This window comes from Poeciliopsis prolifica, unplaced genomic scaffold (assembly GCF_027474105.1).
Source record: "Poeciliopsis prolifica strain line A6 unplaced genomic scaffold, Auburn_PproV2 SCAFFOLD035, whole genome shotgun sequence".
NCBI lineage: Eukaryota > Metazoa > Chordata > Actinopteri > Cyprinodontiformes > Poeciliidae > Poeciliopsis > Poeciliopsis prolifica.
The window spans coordinates 838,578-850,892 of NW_026562410.1; the positions used below are offsets into that span (position 1 = coordinate 838,578).

Below are 12,315 nucleotides of genomic sequence, written 5' to 3' on the forward strand. Positions count from 1 at the left end.
GACTAAATATTAGGTTTTTCAAAGTAATGAAAATACAGTCAAATCTTAATAAATAAAAGTAGGATCAAAATGTAACTTTTATTAATTCATTATATTTATGCAGTGATCTGTTTCAAGTGTTTATTTCTGCTATTTTGGATAGTGATGAGTTACACTTTTGAAAATCTAGAATTCAGTTTCCAAGAAACTAAGAATATTGGATTAAAAATATTAAATTAAGATATTTTTGAAATGTTATGATTTTGGCATCCTATGTCCTTTGTCATTTAGAGGTTTGATGAGTTGATGGTTTTCCAGCTGAAGCTAAAAGGTTCTTGATAAAAAGAAGCTAGCTGTTGACAGACGGCTGTATCTGAACACAGTAAAGTGCGGTGAAAGAAAAAAGTGGGGTCAAAAATTGGGTCTCTGAGTCTGGAGGAAGAATTAAAATGACATAGGATCCATGTTGTTCGTGTGTGACTTTGAGTCATGTGATCTTTTGGTGTCTGTTTTTGACACCAAAAGATGGGTAAAGAATAAATAAAACAGTGATCGATCAAATGCAGCTTTACTATTTTATCAAATCCAAAGTCAGCACAACCACACACTATCATGTTTCGTGCTTCTTTCTGTTGAGTCAGTATGCAAACCTTCAAGTTGCATTACTCAGAAAGATTTTCCATTATGTTTAAATGTATTGATTTGAATCTTATTGGAAACAAATATGAGCTTCTATATATATTATTGTACATTTTTGGTATTTCAGAAAATTGCTATTCGAATTCCTAAACTATATTTCCTGTTAATGGTTATCTGACTCCACTGTAGTTCCACGACTTTTTCTTATTTTTAATTTTTTTTATTGACGAACATTACAAACAAATGCTTTTTAAATAACACAAAGAGCAACAAGCTTCTGAGTTGCATTTCGTTGATGTAAAGACTGATTCTGTAAGTCAAAGCCCCGGGCTAAATGACTCTCATTGCGCAAGTGTCAAAGAGCGCCCCCTCGTGTCCACCCTTCGCAACATTCGGCCATAAAGTGACACTCTGGGACGGGAAGCAGAACAAACTGTAAGCTGCTGGGGATCCATCTTGCTCGGAAAAGAGACGAGGTTGGAGTGGTTTACCAGCTAAGAGTCACAAAAACTGTATCGTTCCTCGCTGAACGCGCTGGGGAGCCCGAAGAAGGGCTGTGTCGCTGCTTGGAGGATGTCCCGACATGAGGGTGAGTTAATAAACGGATCCTCAGCGCCCGGGATGGGGACTACTTTACCTGATCGGCTAGCTCCATGACTAGCCTCGCTAAGGGCTTTTTCGTGTTAGGAGGGGTAGTTGCGCTTTTCTTGGCGGGCTTCCAAGCTTGTCCCTTGACTTTTTATATTTGCTGTCGGCAGCGCTGGTGGTCATGTGCCTGTCATGTAAAAGTATCTGTTGTAACCTCGCTCAACCTGTTCGCAATGAGACAGCAGCAGTTAGCAGCTAGCCGCGGCTAGGTGCTACATTACCTTACATTAGCCGGGCTAGCGAGTAGGCTAATCTATGCGAATATCAGAAGCCTTTTGGTTTGGTTAGGACTTCCCAGTACTTACACTCTTGTAAATCAGTTTTATACAAACACACGCATTAAACACTGTTATAGTATCTATCCTACGTGTCCGTAAGACCCGAAACTACTATGTTATAAGCTCTTTATAATGTTGTATGTAAGTGCACTGTCACTAAAAGACAGAAACTCAGAGGCCTCTGATCATTAACCAGTCCAGTCTGATATAAGTTACAGTGTTTTTGCCTGCAGTTAGCGGACTTTCTTCTTCTTCTGTGGAATCACGAATGAGTCACCTTTTAAAGAGTTTAGTCAAGGAGCATACAAGCATTTTCCTCCTAAAGTTTTGATCACAGTTGTCTTAGTGAACAAACAATTTATGATGAACATAATTTGTTTTCTGGTCTGTACGAATCTTGCATGTTGATCTGGAAAGGGGACATGTGAGGTGTCTATTTAACTACCAAACTTATCAAGTAAGCCTGATAGTGGAATTATGTTTGATGGGGTCAGTGCAAACAAAATTCTTTTTTTTTTTCAATATTTCACCAGTCACAGGAAATAGTCTTAATAGTTCTACACATCACATGGTGGCCAAATATGGCATTTTCTGACTTTCCGGTGAAATGTGTGTGTAAAGCCTCAGTAAAATCAGTTTGTTTTCATCGTACTTTATGTAGAAACAGAAAGTGTAACAAGTTTTTAACGCTACGGGAATTATAACTCTTACATTTTTTGTAACAGTAAGTTATTTTGATCAATGCAGAGTTAAGTTAAAGATGGATAAAAAAAATATCAGTAGCAGTTTTTGAGTGCTTATTTTGAAATAATGTTCTGTTTTGCGAGAATAAGTTGATTGTAGACCAACCACCTGATCCAATAGTCAGTCTTGCAGTTACCCTTAATCATTTGCATGTTTAAGACAATCATACCTGAAAAATTATATGGACTAAACATATTTCATGCAAGACCTTCGATATTCTTGAAGATCTTTGTTTTAGACTTTGAAAACGTTGTAACTTTCTCCATATTTTCTGTACTGGGCCTTAAATTACTTATAGATAATGATGTTTTTGAGAAAGAACTTGGTGGTATTTCTTTCTGTGATGTATAGCTCTGATTTGTGTTTTTCTTTAGGCCGTATCAACTTAACAGGCCTGGGAAACTTTAACAGGATCTCCATGAACTCGTAGGGAAAAATGAATTTCATTAGTCGGCTAAAACCCTTTATCAGTAACTATGTGCTGTAAAATGAGGTTCAAGTTGCATCATGTAGGTTCAAAAGTACTGACTACACATGCCAGAACAGAAACACACACATTTCATTTGACAGTCATGTCTAACTTAAGTTAAAGTTAACTCACAACTAGCTTACGATAAAAAGTAAGGAAAATCCAAGCAAAGTTATCTTTTGTAATTTGTAGAGATCTTAAATTCAACATTAAAATTACTAAATCTTGCAGCGTTTCTATCCAAACAGCCAAATTAGTTTTCTATTTAGGATGAGAAACGGCCTCCTTTCAGCCAGCTGATTGGAAGCGCATTGACCTGAGCGCTTTTACTGGCGATTCATTAAATGGACTTAAACCTGACGGTAAACTTTACAGTGGAAAGCCCATCTTCTCACGAACTCCTCTCTGTGTTTTCCTTTTTCAGGTGTGAGCTGTGATGCATGTTTAAAGGGCAACTTTAGAGGAAGGAGGTTTAAGTGTCTAATTTGCTACGACTACGACCTGTGTGCATCGTGCTACGAGAGCGGGGCCACCACAACACGACACACCACAGAGCACCCCATGCAGTGTATATTAACCAGAGTAGACTATGGTAAGCCCCTATCGAGAGAAACCTGAGCATCCTATCGGGTCCATGCAGATTTAATATCTTTATTTCTCTGGCTGTCACTGACAAATGTTTTTATTAATGTTCCCTTTTTTTTTTTCTTCAGATTTGTATTACGGAGGAGACACCTTTTCGGTGGAACAACCTCAGTCGTTCACATGTCCTTATTGTGGTAAGATGGGCTTCACGGAGACGTCCTTACAGGAGCATGTCACCTCAGAGCATTCGGAGACGTCCACAGAGGTGGTGAGTGTCCCGGGGTTTTTTCTTTCGCCCTGCAGGTCGAGCATCAACGCTGCTGCTGATGTGCTGGACGTTATTCAGTCGAGACGCATCCAGAGCTGTGTCTCTTTCTCCTTTTCTTTTCAATGAGACATACTTCTTATTAGAAGCATCTTTTTTTACATAGTTCTTCAGCCTCTCTTAAGAGTCTTCAGAGTTTCAGTTTTATTTATTTTTTCTTTATGTCAAATGTTTTTTTTTTTTTCAGATATTTCAGTTCAGTTCTTCCACCTGGTATTTTTCAGCATAGCGATGTTCCCTACTCATTTCGGAAAAGTTATTTGGTTTCAATATTTTCCTGGTTTGCAATAGTAGGAGAAAGGAACACAAGATAACCCGTATCGATAACATGTTGAATTATTTGGCATAAATGTACTGCAATTTTCAGTATTTTGTACTTCAAGGTGGCTGCAAATTACCTGCCTGACACTTAACACTTTTTGCATTCTGCAGTCGAAACATGAGCCACTAGTGCTGAGAAAACCTGAGTTTAATTCAGTCATATAGCTGGATGAAAAAGAGAAATGATTTCAGACTTCTCCCTTTTATTTTATGGTGTCGCTCTCTAAAAGTGAGAGATGAGCTAGGAATATTAGAAAGTATGGAACCTGTCAAAACCCCACCAAAGTCCCGGGGCTGCTGGGTGTCATGATAATATGGTTTATTTTGTTGAGAACATCTCATGAAAAACTCTGGCAAGTAATTAAAGATAAATTATGCCTTCTTAAACTTGTCCTGACAGTCTTATTCCATAAATATGCCATTTGGTTATTTGAATACATTAATCATCTAGTGCGATTAATGCATCACAGAGACAGAGATGATACTTAATGAGTTTTTTTATAGCAAATCAGTGAGAAAAGAGAGTGGATCTGGACATCAATTAAAGACCCACATCAACAGTTTTTTTTCCCCCAGACATCATCGTCTGTATGATAGTGTTTGTTACATAGGAACTACATATAATATTTGAGATCTGACTGATCAGAAACACTGCAGACATTGATTTTGAAGGAATGGGATAATATGTGGAGAGCTATTGTGACACATCCAGCTCATGTATGTAGAACATCTGATATCTCATGTAGTCAGATGTGTCAGTCCTTTTAAAGGTGGTTCTGTATGTAACACTTGCTGCTCTTTGGAAGCATAAAATAAATGTTACTTTGTCAAAGTTTTGATGTGGGAGCTGGAAATGGACCATGACTCTTTGCACACATCTTTTATCCAGCTTCCTATTTATGCTAACAAAAAGGTGTTTCCACTGCAGGAAGCTTTTCAGGAACCAGTGTTGTTTTCTGGAGTAGTTTTAAAGAAGACACATTTCCAAAATGTTGAAATCTACCCAGACATGGAGGTGAAACTTCTGGGATGGGCCCAAGCATTTCTGACGAGTTAAATATTCACTCTCATTTGGTTTTAGTCATCTACCTTTTTTGCGATTCATATTTACTGAAACATAGATTACTCAAAAATGTTCTCTATTGTTGTTTGGAAACACAACAGTCATTGAGTTTGAGTTTAAATATGCGATTAAATCTGCCACTCCTAATGGAAATATATAAAGTTTGGCTTTCAGTGTCTGCACAGATACACCCCTTAAATCTTTTTCTTAAAGAGATTTGAATTGGTTGAAAGATTTGTTATGTTTATGTGGGGTGTTAAATTTGAGGGAGCAAGCACACTGTCACTGCAGCTGCTGCTGTATGAGTTGTTTGTCTCCCTGAGATGCACATCTGACAGGCTTCAATTATTGAAAGTCTTGGGATTACTGCAAACATCATTTGAGTTAAATCTGGTAGGAAATTTAACTCAAATGATGGTGGGAGTTAACTACATAATAGGCTTGGTTTAGTGGAAAGTGGAAATGCACATAACGAGTGGCTTTGATGGAGACAAAAGTTCAGTACAGTTTAGTTCCAAGAAAAAAAAACGCACAATTAGGAGAGTCTACAGAACCACCTTTATTGTTTTAAAGAAATATTGTTTCGCTACCTCCTATTTATGGACACACACAGTCAGGTAATCATTTCATTTGAAGTTATTTGAAATCTGCATAGTCAGACAAGGATGTTTTTATTTATTATTGTTGCATCAATTGTTAGATTGTTGATATTTAAAGATTAAAGTATACTGGGCCCATTAAAGCAGAAGCTATAATTGGCCTGCAATAATCTAATTTAATCTTTGTTGCATTTTTGGGCCTAGGTGACATCACTATTGTTCAATAATTGAAATTTAGCATGCAGCTGCTTGTGTTGTTCCATCCAAAGTCCTACAATGTCTCTAACGGAACCTGTCCACTTGCTCTCTCTTCAGATCTGTCCAATTTGCGCTGCCTTGCCAGGAGGCGATCCAAACCACGTGACGGACGACTTTACGGCTCACCTCACCCTTGAGCACAGAGCGCCAAGAGATTTAATATCCTTTTTCTTTTTTCGCGGGACATTGCTGTCTTTTGGCTTGTCCGTTATACTAATTTAAAGTGATTCACGTTTACGACGTACGCTGTCAAGGTTTCACCTTAACGGTCCCCTGTTTACGACGAGTCCAGTAGTGTTCGGCACGTACGCAGGATGTTCCACCCAGGGCGAGGAATAGGCGGCCCCAGAGCTCGACGGACAAATATGCACTTTACTAGCGGCTCCACGGGGGTGCTTTCATCCTCCTCATCACAGAGCTCCACTTACACCCCCAGTAACAGAGAGACAATGGACCCAATCGCAGGTGAGCCTCATGTGCAGTAGTTTTTCCTGTGTTGGCCTCCCTGGCGAGCAGAGAAGTTGGTCTTTAAAACACAAATATGTACATTAAATAGTATTCTGCAGTGATGGTTTATATTCTACAGTAACAAAGGTTAGCAAAGTTTGACAAAATAGGACAATTTCAAATAAACAGGTTTAAATATAAAATGCAAAAATCAGGGTTGCTTCAAGTGTTCAAGGTTAAAAAATCAATAGCAATTTCACACGTTTTTTTTTTTCAAAACGGACGAACACTTCAGAAACATCTATAAATTCATATAAAAGTTTTTGTTTTTATGTATTCAAAATTTGTGTTAAAGGGTTGGCAGCTCTAGAGGAGATGTGACATTTTGCCATCAGGAATGTGCAGGAATCCCTCTGTTTGATGACTTGCTGTCCTTCTGGGGTGTGATCGTAATGATACCACCGAGTTGCCACATTAAACCTGGTAGAATGATTTCTAAATGTGGATTGTTGCTGAAAAAGTGGATTATTGCTAGGAATTTCTCTTGTGATTCACATTATTTGCTTCTGCACAGCAAAAAGAACCCAGACAATATCTTTCCTTTGTTTGGCCACTTCAAGCAACTTCGAATGAAACCAGCTCATACTGTAATCATTACACCTGATATACGCTACGTAAGATGGCTCTGGTGATTAAGTATTCCTCTTTGTTGACCACATTACAAACTTTCATTAGGACTTAAAGAATGATGAGATTCATCACCATTGATATTATTTATCATATTCTCATCTCGCAGTCACCTTTTCGGTGCAGATGTAGGTTGAAAAAATCCAACTTTTTGTATTTTCCATAGCTTCTGCTTATTGATCTTATAAATGCAAGAACATTTGATTTAATTTAAATAACAGTCATTTCTGAGTAAGCTGCCTTTTTGTACCTAATGGTTTGTTTTTACACCTTTTTATTTTTACATAATTTAGCCAATAAAAAAAAAAAGGTTTTAAAAAGATTGCATACAAGCACAGCACTGAAAATAAATGAAAACTCCTACACTGGAAAGCAAAATCTTACCAAGAAATGTTGATTTAGTTTCTAGGGCAAATATCTTATGTCTGTCTTATTAAAAGTGTACAAGCTGACAAGTAACTTTTCAGCAAGATATACCAGCTTGGTTTACGGTAGTGATTTCTTAGAATTGTTGAAAAAGTACTAGTTAATCTGCTAGTAGAACAAGACATTTTAACTTTTAACATAGGAAAAACATGATCCATTAGCAATTTATTTCACTTATAACCTGTATGTTTTTATCGATATTAAGAATTGACTGACTTAAAACAAGCTCCTTTTTTATTTTGAAAAGTTATTTCGTACACTTAAAATAAGACAAAACCATTATATTTGCGCTAGAAACTAGTCCGAAAATACTCAGCTATACCTAGTGTCTTTTGCAGTGTGTTATCTAAACACCACTTTAACAAACAAACTCGTCCAAAAATGAACTTTTTAAAGAAACCGACTAAAACTTGCCTTGTGTCTCCTGCAGAGTTGCTGTCTCAGCTGTCTGGCGTGCGGCGGGCTGCTGGGGGCCAGATAAACTCGTCGGGCCCCTCGGCCTCCCAGCTGCAGCAGCTCCAGATGCAGCTGCAGCTGGAGCGGCAGCAGGCGCAGGCAGCCCGGCAGCAGGTAGAGGCGGGCCGCCACGCAACGCGTCGTGGCAACAACCCCAGCAACATGGGCAACTCTGTCCCTCCGCCTAACTCATCCACTGCCAACACCAGCGCCGTGGGTGATAGCAATCCCGCTTCCTCCTCCCAAAGCTCCCAGTTTCTATTAGCACGGTGAGTGGGGCCAGTCTGTCACATGTGACGCAGTAGTACGCGTCGCTCTTGAACTTTTGTGTGTTTTATTGTGATTTTATGTGACCTAAACAAAGTATATGATTCTCAGTTGAACTTTAGCTTGGACTTTAACATCAATTTGTTTGGATCTAAACCTCCATTTTCAGCTTTTAACAAGCTTTCTTTCTGTATTATACAGTATTTAGCTCCATACGTCTTTCCTTCTACTGATAATGATGCCTAATGCCCACAGCATGATGCTGCCATGTAATACTGGGAAAGTGGTGTAGGCCTGAAAGTTCAGTTTTGTTCTCACCTGGCAGAGCATTTTCTGCCACATGTTGTAAATTCTTTAATTTCTCAGTAATTTGTAACTTTGTGTATGTCTTATCACATTCATGCTTGTGAACAACATTGAATCTTGTGACTTTAGTGGATCAAATGTGAAAACGTTTATGGGTTGTGAATGCTTTTGTATGGCTCTGGAGCTTAGTCTGAACTGCTCCTATACATAGATTCAGAGATGTTTAAACCTGCTTCTTAACCAGTGAGAGGAGAAAACGTGATCACAAATAGTTCATAGTTTTTTTTTTTTACTGTTTTGGAATAATTGCTGCTCTGAGAGTGTTATTTTAGAAAATGGCAAGCTTCAAAATCTAATTATTCATCACTAAATCAGCTTATAACTATTCCAACAATCACAATTAATCAAATGAATTGTTTCAGTCCTATATAACTTCAAAACATTCCTCTTTTCTTTTTCCTTTCCTCCAGCTTGAATGAACCCAAGATGTCCGAAGCAGAGCGCCAGTTCCTAGAAGGAGAGCGAGCCGACCGCAGCTTGTTCGTCCAGGAGCTGCTGCTGTCGACGCTGATGCACGAGGAGAGCTCCTCCTCCGACGAGGACGAGCGCCGAGACTTCGCCGACTTCGGAGCCATGGGCTGCGTGGACATCATGCCTTTAGACGTGGCGCTGGAGAACCTGCAGCTCCGAGAGCGCGGCTCTTCGGGGAGGGAGCCTCCGCCGCCTCCTCTTTGATGTCCGAGCATCAAGCAGACTGTGTCCTATGTGCTGCCACTGTCAGTGAAGGGGCAGCAGACAAGCGCGGTCCTCCATGGGCCCGCCATCCTCCTTTTCTCTCTCTCTGTCTCCCTGTCTCTTTCTCTCCTTCTCTCCTCTGTCTCCTCAGTTTGTTTTTGGTGATTGTAACTTAAGGCCCGTCACCGTAACTTGTTACATTGTAAACAAAACTAAAAGAGATAAATTGGAATAAAATGTTCATATGGGGAAGGAAGCAAGAGAAGAGATTTATATAAATATAAATATATATATAAAATATATATATGAAGTTGATAATCAATCCACTTAACTTTTCTTTATCAGGTAAGTTCTGCAGGCAGCTTTGCTTCCTGTGACATATGAAGGGCCCTCCATATAAATACTCCACATTCAGAAGTCATAAGAACACAAGCCCCTCCGATGAAGCTGCTCTGTGTGTTTAATGATCATTAATAAATAAAAAGTGCTTGGATGGGTTACCATAACTTACCGCATGCAGTTATTTGCAGCGTGCATGACCTTTGATGACCCTCCCCACACCCCTGTCATCGAAATTTTGTACTTTTTGTTTTTCTTTAAAGATATCCCAAAGCTTTCGACTCTTTCAGACGGTTACTTCGAATATAGCTTAAGTAGCATACTGACTGACTTGCAGAAATCAGTTCCTTGACTGTCTTGTTAGGGGTCTTTTTTTCATCAAGTATTTCGAAATGAAGCGAAAACTGGGATCTGAAGAAAACGCTGCGGTTTGAGAATCCAGTTTGACTTTTTCTGTATTACGGCTGCAGACGGGAAAGCCAAGAATGTAAGAAAGGAGCTTTGCCTCTAGATGTTAATCTTTAGTTTGAAGATTTTAAAGCACAGTATAGTTTTTAATTTATGAACGACTTGATCCGGTGCTCCTCCGCTCCGCTCGTGTCAGACCACATGCTGTCAAAGGCTTGTTTGACTTTCGCTGGAGCTTCCTTTCTTTTTTTCCTCCCTCCGTAACTCAACTTTTTTTCTTTTTTTTTTTTTGTTTTCCGGTTGAAGCTAGCACTTTCTATTTATTTATACTTGTTTTTATGGTTTGTTTGAGCCTTGACACGGATCATGCCACCTTCATGCCTCTACTATTACCCTCTATGTAAAGAAATGTACATTAATTTTTTTTTTGCGTTAACTTTCATAATGATTCTATGACATGGGCAGACTTTTTTTTAAATGTAAATTTAGATTACAATAAATATGGCACACATCTTTTGATGGAAGTGAAAACCTCCGTTCTTTTGCACATTGTCTTTTTTCATATTCGTTTCGTTAAAAGTAATTTGGTAAAATTCCTGAACTTAGCGATGGGCTCATTAGCTTGTCATAAACCACTATTTTGAAAATGTATTTCAAATGCTTGTCGCTCAAAGATCAGAAGATCTTTTTTATTTTGTTTTTTGTAACAGTATACTAAAGCACAGCTTGTGCCTTTTAGTCTTTATGTACTTAAAAACTTTCATATATAATTTCGGCTTGGAGACAATTGAAACATTTATTTCAGTAATTGAAAAGAAAAAGTGGAGTGTATAGATGTAAAACGCAGAGGTTGGAATGAGTAGATAGCTTTTTGTTTTGTTTTGTTTTGAAGACGATAAAACGCAGCGGAGCGACAATAGCAGCTGAAGTGGCTTGTCAAATCTTTGCTGATTGTGGAAACTTCACACAGGACCTCAAACATCTTTGATTCTTCGTCTCCGCTTCCTCCAGCATTGACGTCAAAACCAAATGCAAAATTGACTTAATCTGAAAAGCTGTTGACCACAGATCAGCCCTTCTTTTTTTCTCCAGAGATGAGGCGATTCTGACTTCCATCTCTGGTTCAGGAATGGCATAATGAAAATATTTTTAGTAGTTGTTGCCCATGTTGGTAATGAATCTGTTTGTTGCGTAACCCTTGAATTTAAATCATTTTCTTCACTTGGCGCCAATTCACAACACACGTTATCTCGAGACATTTACGTACAAACTCTGCTTTATAGTTTTCTCCTCTTTGTTGTTTACATTTTTCTCTGTGGCTTTCCTTCCACTCAATTTTCCATTTACATGCTTGCATTCAGCACTCCAAAGAAACAGCCCTGCTCTGTAGAAATGTCATTGTGTTGCCCATTATCCTTCTGGGTAATATGAACACCGGTCAGTACAACTCTAGCCAGGATTATTCCCAAGGATTTACATGGGAATTAATATTTCTCTTCTGAAATCCTTTTGTAATCATGTTTTATTTTTTTGTAATTCATTTCTACAAATAAATGAACACTACCATCACCAAAACAAACACTTAAAGCACATGACTGTGCTTAATGAAGCCACACAAGTGTCAATTCATGAGCGGAGTTACTAAAAGCTTTTCACTAATACTGTACTGAGATGCACTTGCATGATTCTGGCAAAAAAAAAAAAAAACTCATTGCACACTTTTAGTCATCGGTGACGCTGGGGCTGCTTCTCTGTGTGAAATGTTAGTAAACATCAAATGCAAAAATGTTGCAGCTCAGTAAAATACCAACTTTTTCAAATATGTTCTTGTCTTTCACAAATCGTCACTGTCATTTTGGTTTGTCTTGAACGATCTTGTCACATGTCAACCCAGCATCAAGGGAGCTTTTCTGAATTCCCCTAAATGCGTATGTAATTCTTGGTAAATTAGTAAATAGATGTAATAGATATACAACAGCTATATTACTCTGAGTTTATTTAAGAACTAAGCAGTCCTATGATGTGATCTTAAAATTTTGTTGACCGACGTTCAAAAAGTACTGAAAATGCATATATAAACTGAAGCCGAAAAAGTTGTAAAATACTGATGAAAAAATATTTGGACCTCTGGATTGAGTTGGCCCAAACTAAACAATTTTAAACCAAAGAGACGCCTGCATAAAACTACAGGATCCAGTGGCTGTTTTGTCCTGGTGTGTGAGGGCCTGTGAACCAACTGGCCGTGTCACTCCTTTATAGTTATTGTTAGAAACAAATGGTGTCTGCTGGATAACTTTCATGACAACTTGGGGCAGCTGGCACTTCCTAGAAGCCCA

General features: G+C 38.5%; 1 protein-coding gene across 1 annotated transcript; it reads left to right on the forward strand.

Moving 5' to 3' along the window:
* Window positions 1–1,017: 1,017 nt before the first annotated feature.
* Window positions 1,018–10,515, forward strand: kcmf1 (potassium channel modulatory factor 1). The gene is made up of 7 exons (XM_055052405.1): window positions 1,018–1,207; window positions 3,182–3,349; window positions 3,471–3,610; window positions 5,966–6,067; window positions 6,190–6,373; window positions 7,899–8,193; window positions 8,968–10,515. Exons 1-7 carry the CDS (start codon window positions 1,192–1,194, stop codon window positions 9,230–9,232), a joined length of 1,170 nt encoding a protein of 389 aa, XP_054908380.1. The 5' UTR covers window positions 1,018–1,191; the 3' UTR covers window positions 9,233–10,515.
* Window positions 10,516–12,315: the final 1,800 nt, after the last annotated feature.

Excerpts from the sequence above, each read along its gene's own strand:
- kcmf1 (XM_055052405.1), top strand. Across the intron at positions 3,350-3,470 it reads ATTAACCAGAGTAGACTATG|ATTTGTATTACGGAGGAGAC; the intron begins GTAAGCCCCTAT and ends TTTTTTCTTCAG. Across the intron at positions 8,194-8,967 it reads TCCCAGTTTCTATTAGCACG|CTTGAATGAACCCAAGATGT; the intron begins GTGAGTGGGGCC and ends CCTTTCCTCCAG.